General features: G+C 41.9%; 1 protein-coding gene across 5 annotated transcripts; it reads left to right on the top strand.

Annotated features, from left to right (window-relative positions):
* The first annotated feature begins 938 nt into the window (after positions 1 to 938).
* Positions 939 to 21227, top strand: C6H5orf63 (chromosome 6 C5orf63 homolog). 5 transcript variants are annotated; one of them, XM_029941826.1, is made up of 6 exons: positions 948 to 996; positions 3272 to 3386; positions 13976 to 14080; positions 15029 to 15149; positions 19054 to 19110; positions 20259 to 21227. In XM_029941826.1, exons 4-6 carry the CDS (start codon positions 15036 to 15038, stop codon positions 20427 to 20429), a joined length of 342 nt encoding a protein of 113 aa, XP_029797686.1. In that variant the 5' UTR covers positions 948 to 996; positions 3272 to 3386; positions 13976 to 14080; positions 15029 to 15035; the 3' UTR covers positions 20430 to 21227. The 5 variants fall into 5 exon arrangements, with proteins under 5 accessions (XP_029797688.1, XP_029797684.1, XP_029797686.1 ...); XM_029941825.1 differs by lacking the exon at positions 13976 to 14080; XM_029941827.1 differs by lacking the exon at positions 3272 to 3386 and having other exon boundaries at positions 951 to 996.
* Positions 21228 to 22675: the final 1448 nt, after the last annotated feature.

Here is a 22675-nt window from a genome sequence, read left to right as displayed (position 1 = left end):
TTTCATTTTCTGACTAGAGTACCATCACTCAGGTGCCTGGCCTCAGCCCTGGTTTAATTAATTAAATAAGTAATTAAGGCAAGGGCCTCCTGCCTTTCCAGCCTGTGTTCTGCTCTCACCTACTCCAGCCCCTTCTCACCTCCTTCCAAAATATGAGTCTTTCAGCAAGGAAAGGCAATTAGTTCAACTCCCTTCCCACATGCAAACATAAAATAAATTTCCTCCAAAACAAAAATTCCTCCAAGTGTTCCTAGCACAAAACTGAAATAAAGGCCCTCTGCATGGCCTGGTTCCTGACCACCGTGTGCAGCCGGTATTCACCTATCTCCCCACTCCCTCTATGCCTCAGCCATACTAGTCAGTCTTCTGTGTACTGCCCGTGCCCGGCTCCCTCTAGTGCCACCCTGCCTCACATACCAGCCTAAACTCTACCTCTTCAAGTAGGAGCTTCCATCTTTTCATATGTACACATTCCTTCCCTTTCAATGCATTTAACTCCCTGAACGCATGGTCTGTTTAAAGTATAATTTCCTAATGTCTGACTTGCTTACATAACTTTAAATGTGAGAAGGGTACAGCTGCCAGTTTCATTCACCACCTTGTTCCCCATAACCTAGCTCGCCCAAGACCCAGGAGAGGAAGGCAGTCAACATTATATGAATGAGTGAACAAACGCAGGAATGAGTTAAAATAGCCTTTCAAAACGTTGTCTCGTTATTAAATGGTTCCCAAATAGGCTGGGTCACTTTTCCATGGCCTTTTGTTTTTTTCACAGTTTGACCTTGATTTTTGCCTTTCTCTTTCCCGGGGAAACAGCGTAGGCGTGGCCGCAATCCACAGAAGAGGCACACAAGGTCAAACCGGGAAATCCAAAGGGCTGCAGGCCGGGGCGGAAATGCGGGGCAGGGGGCGGGCGCCGGGCCGGCTCGGGCGGAAGTGCCAGGCGCGAAGCGGAAGCGGCGAAGTAGGCGGCGAAGTAGGCGGCGGGCTGCTCAGGTGGGTGCGGGTGGCCGGGCGGCAGCAGGTGGGCGCTCACGTCCCCGCCCGGAACCCGCACGCGGGACAGAGGCGGGGCACGCGAACAGTTTGCTGTACCGCACGCTGCCGATTTCGTTTGTTGTTAGGGGGATTTTAATTAAATAGGGGCCATAAATCTATGAACCTCTGCGGGGGAGATTATTGGCGTTTGTGTATGTGCGCGCGCGTCTGATGGCGCTCTGGGAAGTGAACAAAATAACTAGCGGGAAAACGCAGCTTTTTAAAAGAAAGCAGAAAACATCTCAGCTTCACTCTCTTTCCAGTTTTTTCACAGATGCCCAGTTCCGGGTTTAAGTGAATTCAATGAAGTGGCAATATAATCTCAATTGGCAGCCTGCTGAGATGACTACGTTTTTAAATACACATATTTGAGCAGCCAGGTTGACCTTTAATTGAGGGTGAAAAGGTTGAAAGGTGCGGTAGGCAACGTTGTGAGCCCCGGAGCTTTCTGGACCTCCTGTTTGCTTTGCTGGCAAAAGCTGTCCCCTGGGTGGCGAACAATGGGAGAATAAATCAGAGATTGTACAATTCTCAACAAATACTTAGCCTTGTCGGCCACCCATGATGAATACCACCAGATAAATTTTTTTATTTTTTTGAGAGAAGAGAGAGAGAGTGTGGGAGTGGGAGTGGGAGGGAGGAGAGAATCCTAAGCAGGCTCCATGCCCTGGGGGTGGGGGTGGGGGAGAGGGGAGCTCCATCTCACAACTGTGAGATCTTGACTTGAGCCAAAACCAAGAGCCCCGTGCTCAAGGGACTGGGTCACCCAATTGTATCTCATACAATTTTTTATTAAGTCCAGAGGTAAGTAAGTCCCAGTCAAATTACTAACATGAATAGGCAAGTGCCTGTTTCTAATGCTGACTTTAAGGTTTTTTTCTTGATGATCTTTGTTCTTGTTTCTTAATCCAAAGTATTTCATATAGTACTTTATATGGTAGAGCGCTTTAAAAAAAAAAAATATATATATATATATATATATACACACACATACATACATACATACAGGGTGGCCTGGTGGCTCAGTGGGTTAAGCATCTGACTTCAGCTCTGGTCATGATTCCACGCTTGGTTGGTTTGAGCCCTGTGTCAGGCTCTGTGCTGATAGCTCGGAGCCTGGAGCCTGCTTCCGATTCTGTGTCTCCCTCCCTCTCTGCCCTTCCCCTGTTTGCACTCTGCCTCCCAAAAATAAATAAACATTAAAAAATATTTTCTAAAAAGAATAAAATAAAAATATAGATATATGCACTGTGGCCCCGCTTGACCCCAAGCTGTAAGCTCCTCCAGAACAGGGGCAGTGTCTAGGACCTGTTAAACCCCCGAACGCTTCCTAGCATATTTCCCAACATAAGCAGAGCTCTTGGAACTCCGTGTTGCCTTGGTTAAGCGACCACTGGCTGAGACACTCGGGCCGTGTCCCGGCGTGCATGGCCCTGCACAAGTTGAGGCAGCTGTTTAGGCCACAGCTGTCTTCTCATTTAGTAATTTTATGAGGAATAACATGAAAATGCATATGAAGCTTCTTGCTTTTTATTTGGAGCTGTATACATTGAGATTTAAAACACTTGGAAAGAGAGGTGTCCCCTGGAAATACCGTGTGGTTATAGTGATACCAGGAGAAGGCAGGACTAAATCCTGCTTCTGTGTGAAATGTCATAGCCTAATAACCTGGGTTCTGTTCTGCTGAAGAATTGCCTAGAACCAGAAAGGTCCTGCTGTGAAAATTAGGATTGGTGGGGCTGGTGCTCTAGACAGGCCAACTCCCCATATTTCCTTTCTTTGTGCTTACTGTGGTCAGTAGTACCTGTTTGCTGAGGAAGAATCAGTATTACTATTATTTTTTTTTTTTTTTGGTCTCTTTCACTAGAGGAAAATGTAGCTATGTGGGTTTATTTAGATGGATCGATGGTAGGGAAGGTAATAGAAATGAGTATTTTCCAAGTTGGAAGTTTATTGGATGATATTTCTATTTTATTCCAGATGCCTGACTCTGTTGTACCTCTAAGTACCCAAAGGCAATGTGGAGATATGCCTTCAAAATAAGTTATTTTTTATTTTTAAAGTTTTTGTATTTCATAGCATGTGCATACCCTAGCTGACGGATGCATTCAGTTACTCTAAGGCCAGTGTTTGGGGTTTCACACATAGTAAGACCTTGAGATAATATGGTACAAATAATAAGGATTTTTATGTTCCTTATTTTAAATCTAATTTTGCCACTGCTTTATTCAAGGAGTGTACATCAGAGGAAGCCAAAAGCCAGCTGGGATCGTTCCTGGATGCAGTTTTAATCTCGTTTGCAATTATTTTGAAGGAAAGAAACCATCTGGATCCAGGGATCCACACAGGTAGCAGGGAGTAGGCACGCTCCCTTCAGCCGTCCCCATAGCAAGTTTAAGGGACAAAGTCATTTGAGAAAGAATATGCAAAATGAGATGTCTGCGCCGTGTTTCTCAGAGAATTATCCCGTGTCTCTAACAACTCAGTTATAAGGAGCTGGAATTCTAATCCTTACCAAGATGGGGTTTCCAGGGCAAAACTCAAAGTATCTTTTATTTTAAGAAAAGTATCTGTCTCTAAGGACTTTAGAGCATTTCACCAGTAGTATCTAGTAACAACCATTTTACTACTAGAGGCTTCACCATTGCAGTATTGTATTGTTTGTAAATCTTTCTTCTGCCCAAGGTGTGAGGTCCTTAAGGGCAAAGAAAGTATCTTGACATTCACATTTCCAGTCCCTAACACTGCAAACACTCCGTACTGCTTTAGAAATGAAAAGGCAGTGTCCCTGAAGAGAGGTTGGATCTATAACATCATTGGGAATGCCACAGATAAAGGAATATAAAACAGTAATCTTTCAAGATTACTAGATGTAGTTGTAAATACTGCAGATACTAATGCTTTGATGAACAGCTTGGAGTAGGGAAGCACATATTTGAGAATCTCTATATGTGGTCACCAGACTGCTTTCCAAGGAGATAGGACCTGTTTAGATGCAGGGCCTTGTTGTGTTGAATCGAATATGCAAGCTGAAAGGCATCACAAGCTCTGTCTCCACCCTCCCTCCAGCCTGCCATGCTCAGGTCCTCACCCAAAGACCCACTGGGCAAATATTTGAAGAGTGTCCTCTTAAAGGGATACTAAATTGCTAGCTTACCTAGGGCACTAGTATCTTTGTTTTGTCCTGCCTTAAGGATAGAGGATCTATGTATGGTCATTATTTTAAGGCTAGTTCGCCCAAATAATACAGAAAGAAAGCCACAGTCATCTTTTCTACTTTGCTCAGATTCCCAAGGAGTTTCAAGTTGACAACTTTTTGTGTGGTCTGGGGCAGGCATGTGGGATATACTGCTCCCTTCTGTTGCCCAGGGGATTGCCGCAGAAACCAGAATGTTACTTCTGGAAACACATGAACTTCCTTTCGTTGTTCTTGTATTTTTTCGTATTAACCATGAAATCTTGGTGAAATGGCTTCTAGTTTAGTCAGGAGGAAGGACATGAGGTTCAATGATTTGATTTTTAACTCTTTGCTTTTTAAAATACATAGTTCTTCCAGTCAGCCAAGAGGAAGGATATTGTTACTTAATAGAAATTCAGTCAGCTGAGGCATCCTAGGACATAAGACTGGGAAAAGAGAGAGAGAGATCTAAGTTCAGCTCAGTTTCTCCAGGTTCAAAAATGAAGTTAATCTTTATCTTCTTTGATTTAGAGACCAGAACCTCATTTTTATAATAAAAGAATTCTACTGTCTGAAGTGGAGCCTTTCCTCACTCTTCATCCTTAAATTAAGCCTTAAACACAATAAGGTATCTGTTATTTGCAGTACTCTGAGGATTTATGTATAAAGCTTTCTGAGATTTTTTTTTAAGAAAGGCAGTTGAACTTGGAGATCCCTTCTAGTTCTGAAAATTATGTGTTGCTCATATGTATAAAAATAAGCCATTGTTCAAAGAAAAAATAAAGAAAAATTAACCAAAAATGTGAATGTGTGAAAGGCTTCAGTTAAACATTAGTTTCTTTATCCATAAAGCAAGAGGATCTTCAGAGTCATCTCTCAGTTCCAAAATATAAAGTTATTCCATGCTAGGTGGCGTCACAGAGTAGGATTCCAAGGATCGCAGACTCTTACATAACTGAGGGTTGTGGGAACAGGACCTCACAGGTACAGCTGTCAGTATCCAGAATGAGCAGGTCTAGGTGTTGTCGGAATCACAAGTCCAAGGAAATGCTGGATTTAGTAAGTCAGAGTTTCCAAAGTCACTTGCTACAAAATGGCTAAAAATGAATGACACATCTTTTCAGGTCTTGTGTGGTCATGAAGATAACTTTGCCTCTTGGGCAAGATGAATTGGAAATGGTGTAGTATTAGTAAAGAATGGAAGACATTGCCTGGATAGACGGATTTTGAATTGCAAATAGTTGTTTCTGGCAATAGGATTGTGTGCTTTGTAAATAGCAAGGAAACTGGCATTACTAGCTGGGTACAATAAAACTAAGATACTTTAATGAAATTGCCTTCTTTCTGGGTCAGTCTTAAATATCACATATCTTCAAAGGGAATGGGTCATTTTGGTTAAGAAGGATCATGTGGAAAGGAGTCAGTATAAGTCCTTTTGCACTTTGTTCCCATCCCTTGAACTAGAATGATTTTGCCCTCATCTTAATGCCATCTTTGTGGAATGAAGGAATTTTCAAATTGGTTTTTAAACTCTATTAAGCCCTCATGTATGATATAACCCAACCACATTATTCAGGTTTTCTTGGCTTTCGGGAACAGCTTTGCAGCCATTATGTCGTAATTGTCCTGAACATTGTTGCACACTCTGAATTCAGAGGATGCCTCTCTGGCTCCAGGCCAGACGCTGACTCAGTGTCTTTCAGAGGAGAGGAGGGGTGCAGTGTGTGCTAGCCCTATTGTGTTAACAGGAAGTGGTCCCGAATCCCCTCCGGACCCCTGGCTGCTAGGGGGAATGTACAGTGACAGTACACTGCTGTTTCTGGTTAGCATCTTCATGTTGGTTTTCTCAGCTGAATGTTTCTCTGCAAACCCTTTCCTGACATTTTCATGTGCACCAACCCCATTACCAGGCAGACTCCTCTAAAAGCAATGATCTGGAAAGTGTGACTGCTAAGGTCCAGAGATTCTAAAACAAACTCTTGTTCACACTGGAGATTTCTCTCCCCTTCCACCTCACATTTGTCAGCTTGCAAAGCGAACACAAGGGTGCCTCTGGATGGGGAGGAGAGCACAGAGATGATGAGGGTCTGTCATTAAAAATTATTTTTAAACTGTGTCAAATAGTAAGAAAAATACATCATTCTGCCTTTTTGGAGGCACTTTGCCATCTCAGACGCTGAAAGAGTTGCAGAGTGAGTGCCTGGCAACACTAACGTCACCTCCTCTGCTGGGTCTTTTCTGATGCCCCGGCTTCCTGGTTATGATTGAGGATCTGGAGAAGCCAGTGTGCAGTGAGCAAGCGCCTTTACACTTCTGCCTGGAGCTCTGTGGGAATTCTGGTCCTCTTTAAATGGTCTAGTTAAAAACTACTCTAGCTTCTTTGTTTGGGGCCTCCCAAAGCCACGGGCTATTGCCATGCCATTTCTTCAGTGTGTGATGCCTCTTCTCTGATCAGGAAGACATTTGATATCAAAGCCTGTGGGCACAGTTTCTCCCTGTCTCTGTAAAATGAGACAACAGGACAGGGGTCACATTTCTGTTGTACAGCTGATGAAACTGAAGCTTAACCAGATGAGGAATTGCCCTGCATCTCAGAGCTAATCAGTGGCAGTCGCCTGTCTTCAGGGTTTATATTTATGAAATGCTCACCCAGAAATGCAGCCAGGAATTCAAACATGCTGAATTCTGGCTGAAACTCTATATGAAGAGTGATTTTTGAAACTCTAAATGAGGAATTATTCCATTTGTGCTTAATCTACCCCCCCCCCCCATTGACGATGTAGTGGGAGCTGTGTTTATTTACAGGTATTTTGCCGTCTCCACAAATTATTCAGAATTACTTTGGAACAGGTTTTGTCTTGAAAGATGATCATTTAAATCCATCTTTACCATTTCCTAAGCAGGTTGTCTGATATACATGCATTGACCACATAAAAATAGCTGAATTTTTTAATCTTTGAAACATAATGTCTAGTATCGGGAAAAGCAACTGGAAAGGAACTAGCCTTTGTCTAAAACCTATCAAGGGGAAACTTCCACTCCTCAAAAACTACATTTCAGTGCCCTGTTTTGTAATTTTCTGAAGCCTGAGGAAGCTAAGAGGTCTAAATAGAAATCCAATCTCACCTGGACTTAGTGACCTGAGTAGAAGGTAAATATGTTGGTTCAATCAGCGATACCCTGTCTTAGAAATTCCTATTTAAGTAATATCCGCAGACTAAAGTTTTCAGCTATTTCTGTTTGAAATATTTTTCAGTTTTGCAATTTCCTATTTCTGAGACTGCTATAGTAGAAATTTAAATCTTCCTAATTGAGGCCAGTAAAAGCACATTTTAGTCAATAGAATCAGAATCATAATTTTTGGTAACAATACCTTTTACTATTATTTTAGTAATAAACTTAAGGCTGATTTCTCTATTCTATTTTATAACTTATGCAAAGATTTTTTAATATTTATTATCTCTTTTGAAGCTACCCAATCAACGTTTGCCTTTACTCTTCTCCAACCAACTGCCTCCATCCTCACCAGAAATACCCACTTTTATTTAAGATGTTATTTTAGGTAAAAACCAGACAGGTAGTTCATCTTAGGAATAGGCCTTGGTTGGGAGAGTTCACTGCTTTGGAGCAACATCAGACCCATCCCATCTGATCTGTGGTAGATTTCTTTCACTACTCCTGTTCTCATTCTGGAACCACTTCCTCCCGCTGGCCTCTGTGATGACACACTTTCTTGGGTATCCTCGCAACTCATCAGCCTTTCCTTCTGCTTCCTTTGCTGGCTCCTCTCTACACAACTTCTACATGTCGTGTTGCCTCAGAGATCTGTCCTGGGCCCTCTTCTTTTTCTGTATCATTCACAATATCTATTTCTAGATTATTTTAATAGATGATCTCATCTGTTTCTGTAGCTTAAATACAGTCCCTAAAGTGATAGAATCACAAGTTTTTATCTTCAGCCCTGGCTTCTCTCCTGAATATGAAACCTGCAAGGCTACTCTCTCCACGAGCTCCAGCGTGTCCCTAACAGAGCTGTCAGCCCCATATACTCCTCAGTCTGTACCTGCCTGTTTTCCTCATTTTAGTAAATGGCTTGCCACCCACCAGAGGCTCAGGGCCAAAACTGGAATGGTCCGTTCCATCATCTAACTCCTCGTATCCAATTCATTGCCAAGTTCTGTTGGCCCTAATTGTGTCCTTGTCTTGTCTACACCACCATCCTTTCTTACCTTGACTACTGCAGAGGCCCCCTAATGGAGTTCCTACCCCCCACCCCCATCCATTCTTTACACAGCAGCTAAAGTGATCTTTTAGAAATGTATATGAGATCTTCCAAATCTAATTGTAATTAAAACCTCAACATAGCGCCTGAGGATGTAGCTGATCTGACCCCACAGACTATTTTTGAGCCCTGTCCCCTTCCTGGTTTACCCCGACTTCAACCACATGCCCCTATTTGTTTCTTCCAGTAAACTGAGGTTGTCCTCACATTAACGCCATTGCACATAGTACTCCTCTCTCCAAAGTCTTTCTCCTTCAGATGTGTGCACTTTCTCAGCCTGTAGTCTCAGCAGAACAAACACCTGCTCAGAGTACTTATTTCAGGGACCTGCCGTAGTTACCATCACATCACCTTGTCTTATTCCCTTTCCTCTGCTTGTCACTATCTGATATTGTTTGCCTCCAGCACCACTGGTATATGGATGCCACGAAGGCAGGTCCCTTGCTCTTCTGGTCACCAGTGAAGCCAGCACCTATAATAGCATGTAACCCATGGAAAATGTCACATACTTGTTGAATAAACGAATGACTCCCATACCCAGGCTGTCACAAATGACCTCCAACTCTTTCTCGCCTTTGTCTGTCCTCCCCTCCTCTGCGGTCCATCCTGTATGCTGCTGTTAGATCAGTCTTCCAAAACACCGCTTTTATCACATCACTGTGTCTTGGAAAACCCCTCAGTGGCTCCCATCAAACAGGCCACGGCCTTCATACTACAGCGCCTTTGTGTCTAACCCCAGCTTTGGGATGTTTCCCCTTTTTTGTACATATCCAAATCCTAGATGATTTAGGACCCTACTCTTGTGAAGCCACCTCTGATCTCAGCCCACAGAACTCACTCTTCCGTTCCCTTACCGCATCTAGAGGTAGCCATTATATGTCCCAGTTTAATCCCTCCCGTATTTATATTAAGTATTTAACTCCCTTCTCCTGAATCTACGGAAGGATATCCATTATTCTTGTTGCTTGTATCTAGTGTGGGGAGGTGACCTCTCCACCTGAGAGTTTTACTTGGAGGGAAAGAAATGGGCTAAACCAAGTAAGATGAAGAAAAAAAAGTCTTAATTTTCCTGAGAATTTGAAGGAGGTGGGATATGAGGACACAACACTTGTACTAAGTGGTAGGTGTAAATACCTTTAGTGAAACTGTAATCTTACTGTATTGGCAAGTCCCACACTTCAGTTAAAGCCAGAACAGTGTGCTGAATGCAAATTAGCATAGATCCACTGAGTATAAACCGTGAGATAGAGACATCCAGACACATGGAAATCCCATAGTCATGGTAGTCATTTGAAAGGGGGAAAAATGGGGTTTTGTCTCTGGACACTCATGTGACCAGTCATTCCTTTCTGGGACTGATTTTCTACTGCCTTCTCTGGCACCCCATGTGGTGAAGCTGTTGGCACTGAAATCTGGAAAAAGAAGCTGCAGGAAGGCAGGTGGACAGGTGGTGTAGGAGGCCACTTCTTGTTCCCCGGGCCCGGGGATGACATATGGTTTCATGTGCTATGTGGGCTCGAATCAGCAGTCTTACTCCGTGGTCAGAAAGGAGCTGTGTTGGTTGTTTCACAGTAGATGCAAATAGTGAATCATTATGTTTGTACGCCTGAAACTAATAAAATGTTAATTGTACCTCAAGTCAAAAAAAGAGGAGAAGAAGGGAGCTATGCATGTACAAGTGGGTCCACGGGTGGGTGGCTAACTCAGACCTTTGTTGCAATATCTTGCCTCGGTTGGTGCCGCGTCTTAGGCAGTTCCCCTGGCCTGGGACTCTGCTGAGGCCGTGGAGCTGAGCACCTGTGGTCCCACCCATGTCAGTGACAGGGCCCCACTCTCCGCTTCTATTCTGTAGCCTCATTCTAGCCCCGCTTCACCCCTTGGGATTGACGCCGCACAGTATCTACTCAATTTTCAGCTTCAGTTGCATCCCTGCTGCTTGTCCTTGCCACCCAAGATCCCAGGTTGGGCTCCCATTTATTTGGGACAGGAGGTTTGGACACACGTGACACAGAAGAGCACTGGTGAGGTAGCATGTGGCCCTGTTTCCCCAGATTAGGTCGAGCCCAGTGATCCAGACAGGTCCCCTAAGAGCAACCACACCTCATTATATAAATGTTCAGTAATCTAAAATGATGGGCAGAGGTGTGTGGTGCATGTGTGTGCATGCGCATGCATGCGTGCACACGCATGTGTTTCTAGTCATTTGGGCAAAAATAGAAACATTTTACTCAGGTGGTGATGAATGTGAAATGAGGACTTAGCATCTCCTATGGCACAAATGACTAAATGGAAGCCCTGAGCCCCGCCTTGTGGAACACGGGTTCAGCAAGAGCTACTGTAATAGTGTTTGGCTAATGTCAGCTCAGCATTAAATTTACATTATACTCTTGTGAAGAAACTCCAGCATTACCTGTTAATAACCAAGGCAGTACCTGGGCTTAGACAGACTTTTCCATTTTGCACATGGACTAACACTGCAGCTTGCTGATGAGGGATCATGTGAGCTTGGAGATTTGGCTGTGCCAAAGGATTCTTTGTACAAAATAAAAATTCTGGTCAGTGAAGGTCAGCCTCTCTACTCAAGCAAGAACAATGTTGTTTCCCTTCTAATCAGACGCACGCAGTGTTTGAAGAATCCAGGGACCCCACATGAGTGATACGCAGCCCTGGTCTGGGGCAGCTCCTCATGCAAGAAATGAATAAGCCTTAATAAAGGCTCAAATGACCCTGGCTTCTTTCTGTACTGTAATCAGTTGCTGTAATGGTATGCCCTTGAGTGCCTCACAGGGAAAACGCTATAAAGTTAAGCTATCTTCCTTATCTTGCTTCAAGGAGGACTGAATGGGTCTAATCAGTCCTCCTCCACGTTGAATTTGATTCTGCCGTAAAGACCACTGGAGTCAGCCTCAGTTTGTTGAAAAGCCGGCATTCCCTTTCTCTCTCAGGGTGACCCATGCCTCTGAGCTGCCATGGACTTGAAACAGCGGGAGTCACCATCTTTATTGTTAGGCTGTGGAATTTGTTTTAGGCACATTCTAAATCCAGTCTTATGCCTTTTACTTTTTTTTTTTTCCTGGTCTGTGACAAAGGTGACCCACTTGTGCTTCTTTGATATTATGAACACAGCTCTTTTTGCTCATATCACAGAGGCATGTAACAAAATACAAAGGATAAAATTGTGTCTGTGTGTAGTAAGGACACAAGTTTCATGACTAAATTCAATGATATAATCAAAAAGGTGCTGTCCTCTCCCAGTCATGAGCCAACAGACAGAGACTGCCTTCCAGAGTATTTTTTTTATAATGCTGAGATACTGTTCAAAAATAATAGAGCTAATGAAAATGTCACATTGACAGAGTAGCCTGTATTAAGATTTTACTTCAAGAAGGCATGATTCAGTGAGTGTGACATTGACAGCAAGAGTGTTAGGGTTTACAGAGTGAGTAAAATATTCTAAGAAGAGTATTAAAGTGTTCCAATTGGAGTATGTCGTTTTGCAGTTATTTCTAGAACTAAGCGGACCCAGTGTTCAGAATTTCGGCCTTAATATCTTATTTCTCTCTAGGACAGATATAGGGGGCTTTTTAAATATCATACTCTAATATTCTCATACAGTGCTTACAAAGAAAAAAGTTAATTTAACAATGTGGTAAAATACACGTGCCTTCAGACATTTGGAAGACATGCAGGTAGTAGAATGACATAATGCTAAGGCATTTCCCAGTAAACAAATATGCCATGTTTAAATGATTAAGTCCATGGGAAAAGGTAGAGATGGAGACTAACAGTGGAAAGAGAATGAATTTTAAACAGAATGGTTGCAGCATCACTGAAGACAGCTCTCTGGGTTTGGTGAACAAATATTTCAGCAAATCTGGAATGAACGGCATCTCTGTTTACTATGACAGGTTTTATTTGTCTTGGGTGCAACCAAGACCACATGCTGTGTTCTGTCATGTTGGAAATACTGAAGCAGATTTCCATTATGAATGTGAATTTTGTTTTTTAAAGCCTTAGCACCTCAACTCAGCTAGGTAAAAGCGGTAAGCCCTCTTTTCCTGACCAGCCAGCCACCGGTAAATATGAAGTCCCTCCACCAGAAGCATGGAGGTACAGTTCACCGCCCTGCTGATAATCTCACATCACACTCACAGGCGGCCTGCTCCTTCTCATTTCTGAGATCTGTCATTCTGTCTTTAACAAAACAAATTTTATGTTTCCTTTCTCCTTCATACAGTTCAGCTTTTTAAATTCCATTCCCCAGGAAGATGTGCCACTGTGGGTATAGGGCCTTCCCAAAACCAACAAGGGAGAAACTGCGACTTCGAGTAAACATGGCTAACAGCTACCTTCCCCCCTCATTCATATCCCGTGTAGACAAAGCCACGCTTGGAAGTTGTCCTTTCCAATCACATTTACCTATTGGAGTTGTAGATTCTGCTGAATTTATAGAAAATGTGTATGCCAGCGCTTAACGCTGGGTGAGAGCAGCATCCTGTGAAGTTGTTTAGATCCACTTTCCATCTAGGAATAATGCTGGGTAGCAGATCCCTGCACCATGCTCATCACATTCCCTCTTATCCGGGGGAAAGTGGAAGGCTACCAGCTTAAGAGTGAAGGAAAGGTTATTGTTTTCACAGATCAGAATCCAATCTTTTTGTCCTCTGGCCTTTACGTTAGTTTGACATGGGATGATATTTTTCTCCAGAATCATATCATTCTGTTTGAAATGAGTTTAAGACTAATCTTACACTAAGAAGCCTAGCCAGCAGTAGAGATTAGCACATAATTAATAGAGTCATGCTCTGCGGAGCAGAGTAGGCAGAGATCTGAGTTGGCGGTGAAGGGGTTGGGACCAACTGTCGTGCCCATATTCTTGTGGGCACCCTGAAGAACACTAGCCTTTAGTTAGGACATGTGATCTGCTCAATTAGTGACCACTGTGCACAATGAGTACCTGATCAGGGTTAGAGGTGAGACTACAGAGGTGGAGAAAACCTCACTCCAATAACTTAAATATTCAAATAAATATATGAACACCTACAATGTGCCAGGTTAATTACAGGTGCTTGGGGATAGTGGGATGAACAAGTATCTGCCCCTATGGAACTCACATTGTAGTAGAAGGGACACAGAGGAAAATAAATAGTTTTAGGCAGTAAAAGATAAAAGAAAACTGGGGCACTTGGGTGGCTCAGTCGCTTAAGCATCCGACTTTGGCACAGGTCATGATCTCAGTTCATAAGTTTGAGCCCTGCATCAGGCTCTGTGCTGACAGCTCAGAGCCTGGAGCCTACTTCCGATTCTCTCTCTCTCTTTCTCTCTCTCTCTCTCTCTCAGGAAATGAATCAACATTAAAAAAAAAAAAAAGATAAAACTATAGTGAGGCAGTGTGGTGGGCTAGCCAACCTTGGTAAGGTAGTCACTAAGGCATGGCTCAGGCCAAAGGAGAAACTACTTAAGAGTTTTTCATGCAGAAGGATGTTGAGTCCAGAGATCCTGATGAAGAAATGATCTTTGGGTATTCACGGAACAGAAGAGAATCTTCGTGGCTGCAGCTTGTCAAGATAAGGGAGGGGAAGGTAAGGTGAAGCTGGAGAGAGAGTAAAGCAAAGTTAAGAAATGGAGATCCCAGGAATGAATTCATCTTGAGAATATTGATTAACGATAAAGTCAACTGTGCATCTGTGTTTTAAAAGTGAAATTACCATATTTGCAGTTTTAAGGACAAAGCTGGGGGCTCAGTAGAATAAGTAGGCTGTCTTATGTTGAGAAAAGTAGCAAAATGGGGGAGCTTCGAAGCCTAGTGTTTGACACGCTGCTATTACCAAGCTGTTCGTATTGGAGTATCTCCAGTAGTAACACCAGTACATTTGTGTACGTTTTAAAAAACGATGGCAGTCTTCTTTTAAAATACTGATGGAGCTGAGTAGATCTTTGTTTCTGACAAGTCAACTCCACCTAATTCTCCCCTCCAGCTCCTCTTAGTTCTGTTCTGTGTGTCCCCATCTTCTGTGGCAGAGGGGGGCATGGATCTCCTAAAAGACAGCCTTAACCTTCATTTGGGGATTTGTGCTGTTTAATTACTGTTTCCTTTACCATGAAGGTGGCTGTGTGCCGTTGAATGCTTGCCAATAAGATAAGTTATCTCTGCAAATAAAAACCATCTCAGGAACCTCCACATTTTAGGGAATCATCAGGATGCTGGCACAATCTGCAGGTGAAATTTAATTTTGAATTCAAATTAACAAACCCATGCAGTTTGCTTGCAGAAACCAAGTGATTAGGCACACAGCTCTTCCATAAATATGGATATTTTCCCATTCTAAATTCTGTTTTGTTTGGAATACAGTGAATGTTGAGGCATCATGGAGACTTGCCAAACATCTGGGCCTCTCTGACACTCCTTGACTCCAAAAAGTTCTCCAGTCTTTAAATCCCATCAGAGGCTTGCAGCTTACTATTCATATTATAAACAGCAAAATCTAGGGCACATAAGTTTACTTACTGGTCTGTTTTTCTTTTGGCAGAGTTAAGATGCTCTGGTTTCAAAGAAAGAGCACGCAACTTGCCAAATACTCCTTTCAACTCCTCTTGAGAAATCGTTCAGCCTCTAAGACGGTCCTGCCTGTGCTGACCTTATTTACAAAGGTACTGAGTGAAAAAGTAAAAGGACTGCGTCAAAAACAGAAAGTATTATAATGCTGATGAAGGGAGTTGTACATTTAGGAAAGGGGAAAAGTTGGAAGAAAAGCAATGGAATAAAGTTTCCTCACACCTGCTCCTCAATTCTTCACATCCACTTACAACAGTACTACTCTCTTTTATTTTAATTGTTTGTTTATTTTGAGAGAGAGAAAGCATGGGTGTGCAAGCAGGGGAGGAGCAGAGGGAGAGAGAGAGAGAAACAGAATCCCAAGCAGTCTACACACTATCAGCGTACTCTCCTTTCTACCCAGACACCTCACTGTCACAATTTTCAGTGAATAAACTAATATATTTAGGTCACTTGATCCCTACATCAGAAAAAAGAACTATCAGAGATGATGCTTATAAATATATCACTTAGAAATACAGTTAATTCTTGTCATTTGTGGTAGTTATGTTCTATAAAGTCACCACAAACACTGAATTAGTGAACGCTAAACCACTGCTCCCAGGGGAAATACAGGGTTCGATTCCTGTGAACTTCTGGCCACATTTTTGTCAATTGATTGGTACACAACTTTGACGTATGCTTCTATTTAAAGACACTTTATTTAATGTGTTATTGATTCATTGACGTCAAATTCATGGCCAACGGCACCATATTTCATACCTAAACAACATTTACCAAACATAGTATTTTCTCTGTAAGGCACATCACAGCCTTCTTGTGCTTAGAACTAACACAAAGCACTTCAGCAGTATGAGGGGACCATTCTAGATAGCAAAATCAACAAAAAGCACAAACCTGCAAAAAACATGCTATCAGTAGATCATGAAAAGGACACTTGGTGACAAGAGGAGGCCTGAAACAGTAAGGCGGATGACTGTCATGTTTGACCTCAGCTGGGACTGTACACTTTGGGTAACTGAGATTTTTCACTTCTCTGTGCAAGTCCTCAAATATCTGTGAATGACCACAGAAGCACCAAAGATAAGTTTCAGTGATAGGCAACTCCGCAAATATTAAAGCCACTAATAACAAGGACTGACTGTACTTGTTTTCTTATCCCTAACACTAGTTTGAAGCCATTAATTACCGTTTAAAATTTTTAAGAGTTTTTTCCCCCTGAAATTTATAATACAAACATTACTGAATTTCCTTTTGCTAGTTAACATTTCTTTGTGTGATCTATAATCAAAGAAAGAAATAAAGTACAGGATAATAGGTTTAACTTCAATGAATAATAGTCCTGATTTGAGCAAAAAAGCTCTCTTGTCTATTAGGTTTTTCAGATTGCGGCATTTTAGCAATCTGCAAATATCTGATGGCTGTCTAATAACAAAATTTAAGTCATTTTTTAAAGCTGATTTTCTTGGTGAGGCTAGTTTATCTATAATACTCTTCATATCCATAAATATACATTGCATTGTTGGAAATTATGGAATAAAAATATTTCATCATCTGTGCTTACATACAAGAAATGCGTATGAGAATTGACCACAAAAATAAAATAATCCCTGAAGGCTAATGGTGTTCACTCAGCCTAACAATTCTGCATTATTTGTCAGTTTGAACAACAGCCAAGTTAGCCAAAAACACTAAAAAAAAAAAAAAAAAAAAAAAGAACCACAGTAATCTTCCATTTAGCTTAAAATTTGTATTGAATCCTTAATTTGGGTCATTAGGCATGTACTAAGATTGGCCAATCCCTGAGTCATTCACAGGGAAGAGGACAGGAAGCACTCATGGACTCAGCCTCAATCAATAGGGAAGAGGGACAGGATGTGCTGGCGGACTCCGCCTAAGTCAAGTTTTCTACCACTTTTGTTCAGGGATGGAGTCAGCAACTGCTGAGAGTGGCTTCTATGAGGTAAAATCACAGAATTCCTGTGATACAAGAAAGGCTCGTGGGATGGCCAACCGAACAAATGTCCACTCTTTTTCAGGGACAGAGTGAGCAAGTGCTCTTTTGGTGCCATGGAAAGTCCTAGAGAAAGATGTTTGAATGGTCCAGACCACTAGTCTTTTCCAGTTCACAGGCCTCTGTAAAATTTGATAAACCTTTCCTCATAAAAACACACATACACATGATAATTTGCACAGACTTCCATATTTACAAAAACAGAAAACAAGATCTAGGTTCTACAGAAGTCTCTTACTATAAAAGCAAAATGTTGGTATAGTTGGTCCTTCCGTACTTTATAGTTTGTTACTGTTTTGCTTTTGTTCTTAAAATCCTTGGTTGGGGGGGCGCCTGGGTGGCTAAGTTGAGGATCCAACTTTGGCTTAGGTCTTGATCTTATGCATGGTTCATTAGTTCAAGCCCAACCTCGGGCTCTGCACTGACAGTGTGAAGCCTGCTCGGGATTCTCTCTCTCCCTTTCTCTCTTCCCCTCCCCAACTCGCATTCTCTCTCTCTTGGTCGGTCTCTCTCTCAAAATAAATAAACTTTAAAAAAATAAAAATAAAATCCTCTGTTGGGGGGTGCCTGGGTGGCTCAGTTGATTAAGCATCTGAATCTTGATTTCGGTTCAGGTCATGGTCTCATTTTTGTGGGATCAAGCCACAGGTCAGGCTCTGTGTTTACAGCACAGAGCTTGCTTACAATTCTCTCCCTCTCTCTGCCCTTCCCCCACTCACGCAAGCTTGTGCACTCTCTCGCTCTCCCTCAAAATAAACTTTAAAAAAATCTGTTTACTTTTTGTGACTTTCTCAGAAAATATCAACATGATTATCTTGAAACATAACAGCCTATCCATAATCTATGTATTAACAATGCTCATAGTAAATGATGAGCCTAATTCTCTGAGGCAGGAAGTTAGGGCCAAAATGACCCTTCTGAAGAAAAACTGCCTTTTGAGGATCTGGGTCCTTATTTTAAAACAAGCTGGGAGTGAAGCTGGAGGAAGGGCCTCTCTTTTATATAATAGCTCACCTCTTCCTGTCATGTTAAAAAGCAGGTTTTATATAAGCATCGGTAATGGTGAGTCTATTTTGAGCTCACGCAAGAGAACCTATAGCTAGTCTCTGTTCACAGAGTCTAGGGCTGAGAAGATTCTGAAATCTGCCAGCGATCCATAACATTCTCAACAGATTTCCCCACTAGGTGATTAAAGAATACAAACAACAGGCACTAAAACTTGCGTGCTCCTCGGGTATAGAATTAACCTGGGAAGCTTATTGCTGATGCTTGTAATGAGAAAACAGGCAAGCCATTAAAGAGTTGGTACAGTCATGACCCAAAGTAAATAGAGATTTCTCCCTTTTTGAGGGTGGGGCAATCACAATCTAATTCCATCTCAATGAGTTTATTCCTGTGGACTGATTAGGAAAATCAGGCAGGTAAAGCTTAGACTCTCCGCTGTTCCGGTGATGTCAGCCAGGCTAGAAAAGTGCTCCTGACACAGGAAGGACAAAGCCCTCTGACTAGAGTTAATGAAACATAATCTTCCCCAATTAGATAAAGCCAGTAACAAAACATATAAGCATCTAAATTGATGGTGTGTCTGTGTATATACATGTATATACCAAATCTAGATGCTTAATATGTTATACATGTATGTGCATGTATATGCAATATGTACATATGTGTACATAATGTATACATGTGTGCACATGTGTAACAGATGTAGGCACTTAACTTTAGTATATATGTGTATACATTTATGTACAGGTAGACTTATTTATTGTGAAAAATCAAAACCACTAAAAAGTGCTGACAGCCCGTTTACCATGAAACTCTATTTATAGGATTCTATGGCAATGTTTTGCTTTGGAAATAAAACAGTGTAATTAACCTGGTTTAAAAAAAAATCCTTTATAATCAGCATAATCTGCTTCTTGTGGTTTTTGTGGGGCTACATGTCATTCTTTGAATTTAATGGCTTTATTTTTTCCTTCCTGTAGGATCCATGTCCCCTTTGTGATGAAGCCAAGGAAGTTCTGGAGCCTTATAAAAACAGGGTAACACCGATTCCCCGCCCCGCTATCTGAAAGTAGAGCATTCCTGCCCAACATTCCTATGCCAAAGTGGTTGGAAGTAAAGGAGCAATTAACATTAATTTATGTAGAAAATTTTTTTCAGCATTCCCAGACCCAAAAAATAACCTCTCTCTGGCTTTCCTGATACTTCAGGACACATCTTGCTAATGGATGCACAGAACAAACCGAGATAAAGCACAGATGCTCACAGACAACAGTTCAAAGCTCTAGGGGCTGGATGTTTAGATGCTGCACGTAGGTTCCCGGGGAAGGAGCTTGGCAGTGCCATTCCCGCTGCTCATGGTGCGCCGTGACTCAAGAATGGCCAAACACTGAACACTGTTTTCACTTTTCACCTTCTTTCAAGAAAGCAAAAGTCCCTTTCCGATCTTTTTTCAGTTAGCAAAACAGGTACTACTGTAGGTCTTTCATAACAGCCAAGTGGCCTGATGCAAACTTTCAAAAAGCAGGGACACCTGCCTAACAGAGTGTGGCTTTATGTAAATGGTGGATAGCGTAGGTAGTACAGAGTGTCTGCCAGGAACCTTTCTTTAGGAAGAGATTAAATGATTTTTCATTAAAATTTTCTTTCTATTCTTCAGAGAGAGATTTCAGTGCTAATTTCCACCAAACTCATTACCCGAAAGTGATTTTCTCTGAGTGATGCTGGTTTTCTTACTCTCTTAATATGAAGTAAAGCTAACTAGGAGATACAGTGTTCATGCTTTCTTTAAACTTTTGTCCCCATTCCTTTCATCTTACTCTGTCATTTCTGTCGAAGTGTTTTCCTGTAGCAAACCATGACACCTTTCCCGTTCTCACATGCAAGGTACATCTGTCTTGATTCTCAGCTTCCCAGTTGGGACGTATTTTATTTCACTGGAAATGGAATATTGACCTGACTCTGAATGTTAACAGGTGTGACAGAAAAACGGCAAAACAGAGAGTTAAGGAATATAATGAAATCAATTAAGTTGTGGAAGTCAGGGACATGAGATCACTTGGGACCTCAAACAGACCATAGCAAAACCCTCTGCATGAGAGCGAGTCTGGGCATCGGGTTGGCACTGTGACTGGTATATCATTCTGCGGTCTCCAAAATTCAGAGCTTTAGTCTATCTCTGTTTCAGTTTATTTTACAGGAGGTGGACATCACACTTCCAGAAAACTCTGCTTGGTATGAAAGGTATAAATTTGACATCCCCGTCTTTCATTTGAATGGCCAGTTTCTGATGATGCATCGAGTAGACATCTCAAAACTTGAAAAGCAGCTCCAGAAACTTGAGCAGCAAGGTTTATGATCCTCCACCCTCTGTCCAGATGGCATCTTCCTGTGGACATGACCATGGCCTTTCACACACACTACGGACGTTCTAGACTAGGTGGTGCCCAATAAATGGTGACATTGCTTTTCCGACGGGTGGCAGTATCGATGTGGGAACGGTTTACCTCTGGGCATTTTATGAAATGTGAGGAATATATTGGCAGCGAGAGGATGATGGAGGGCTGAAGAAGTCTGTTTTATTTATTTTTCCTTTTTGTGTTAATATGGAAGCATTTCACACTCACACTGGACAGTGCAGTTTATAGGAATGCTCTGCATCCCTGCTGTTGCCCTAAGGGCTCCACTTTTTAATGAAAGAATAAATGCTCTTCCACTCAGTAGATAAAGTGAAATGTGAATTGTTAATAACTGTGCACAGTCAATAAAGGGATGTTTTAACAAACACATCTGCATGAAGCCTATTTCAGTGGGATTTAATAATACCTGTTTAAAATTAGAATTCATTTTTTGGGGGGTAGAAAAGAATAATTATCCTAGTGAAAAAGGCTTCATTTGAGAAAAACAAAAGAAGGATTTAAACCTCCAAAATGTATATAAGAATCTCAACATGCTTTACACGTAGTCAGTGACTTGATTCATAATATTTGAGGGCTGCCTTTGATAGCTATTCACTCGTCCTCAATTGAGTTAATTCAAATTGTAAAACAGTATCAGGTTTTAATTTCTTGGAGAAAATTCACTTCTGAACATAACTGACAGACATGTCACCTAAAGACAATATTCTTCACCATTTATATAAAGTATTAAAAATGTAGTTGTGTGTGCTGGTTTATATTTAGGCAGGTTCGACCAATATAGCGATGGCTTCATTTTAAGACAAAATTGCCTTTTTCTCTTAAAATCACATCAATGTAATTTCATCCATAATGAAATTCTTTTGTGAACTATTTTAATGAATTTGGACATTGTGAGTCACTTGGCTAGATTTTAATTTGAGCAGTATGATTTAGTCTTAGAAATTCCAGAATATTAGAGCGGGCCAACTTTATATATGGTCTAGTCCCACCCCCTCGTTTTATACACAATGAGAAATCTGGCATTCAGAGAGTTTCACGGACTTAGCCTAAGGTAATCCGGACAGTCAGCTGTCAGACCAGGTCTTGCCACCCAGCCTGAAATTCCAGTGCTACCTGGGCTCACTGTAGGGACCTCCTTGTGTTAGGTCACATACAACACCCTAGGCCATTCTGTACTCAACACAGATTTGGTAGCAACCTAAAAAGCCTTCCAAAGTGACAAGGGGGGGGGGGGACTTACAGTTGAATAGTGGTGTTTATAATTTACAAATTTCTGGAACACATCTTATTGCATATTATTCATTGAGCTCTATGGCAGGCAATATTCTAGGATGACCCCAGTGAACTCTCACACTCGTACAACTCCCTCCCTCTTTGAGTGTGGGTGGAACTCACTGAATATGATGAAATATCCCTGCTTTGATTATGTTACATCATATGGCAAAAGGAAGCTTATCCTTGTTGGCCTGATCTCAGCAGGTGAGCCCTCTCAAAGCAGAGTTCTCTCTGGCTGGTTGCAGAGGAAATCTGAGATGTGCTCCAGCTAGCCCAGAAGGAAGCAAACATCCGTGTTGTGAACTGCCTAGTGGGGCCACTTGGCAAGAAACTGTGGGTGGCTGCTAGGAGCTGAGAGTAGTTATTCATCAACAGCTGGCAGGAAAATGGGGATATCAGTCCTACGGCTTTGAGAAATGAATTCTGTCAACAATCAGGGAGCCTAGAAGAGGATCCTGAGCTCCATAGGAGAACCTGAGCCATGAATAACACCTGATTTCAGCTCAGTGAGACTCTGATCAGACAACCCAGCCACGTTGTACATAACTTCTGACCTGCAGAAACTGAGATGTTATGGGCACCTGGGTGGCTCAGTTGGTTAAGTATCCAATTTCAGCTTTGGTCATGATCTCACCGTTCATGAGTTTGAGCCCTGCATTGGGCTCTGCACTGACAGTGAGGAGCCTGCCTGGGACTGACTGACTGTCTCTCTCTCTCTCTCTGTCTCTCTTTCCTTCTCTCTGTCCATCTCATTTTCTCTCAGTCTCTCTCAAAAATAAATATTTAAAAAAAAAAGAAACTGAGATAAATGTGTGTTGTTTCAAGCTACTAAGTTCTTAGTCGGTTGTTCCACAGCTCTAGAGATCTAAAAGAAGTCCCTATAACCCTGAAGGACGATGGCAGGTGGCAG

The sequence above is a fragment of the Suricata suricatta genome, chromosome 6 (assembly GCF_006229205.1).
Source record: "Suricata suricatta isolate VVHF042 chromosome 6, meerkat_22Aug2017_6uvM2_HiC, whole genome shotgun sequence".
Lineage (NCBI taxonomy): Eukaryota > Metazoa > Chordata > Mammalia > Carnivora > Herpestidae > Suricata > Suricata suricatta.
This window is presented reverse-complemented; position numbering and strand designations above follow the sequence as displayed.

Bases quoted from the DNA above. Each gene is read 5' to 3' on its own strand.
- C6H5orf63 (XM_029941824.1), top strand. From the start codon at position 15,036: ATGCTCTGGTTTCAAAGAAAGAGCACGCAACTTGCCAAATACTCCTTT. The intron at 15,150-19,053 runs GTACTGAGTGAA...TCCTTCCTGTAG, and splicing joins TGCTGACCTTATTTACAAAG to GATCCATGTCCCCTTTGTGA. The intron at 19,111-20,258 runs GTAACACCGATT...TCTCTGTTTCAG, and splicing joins TGGAGCCTTATAAAAACAGG to TTTATTTTACAGGAGGTGGA.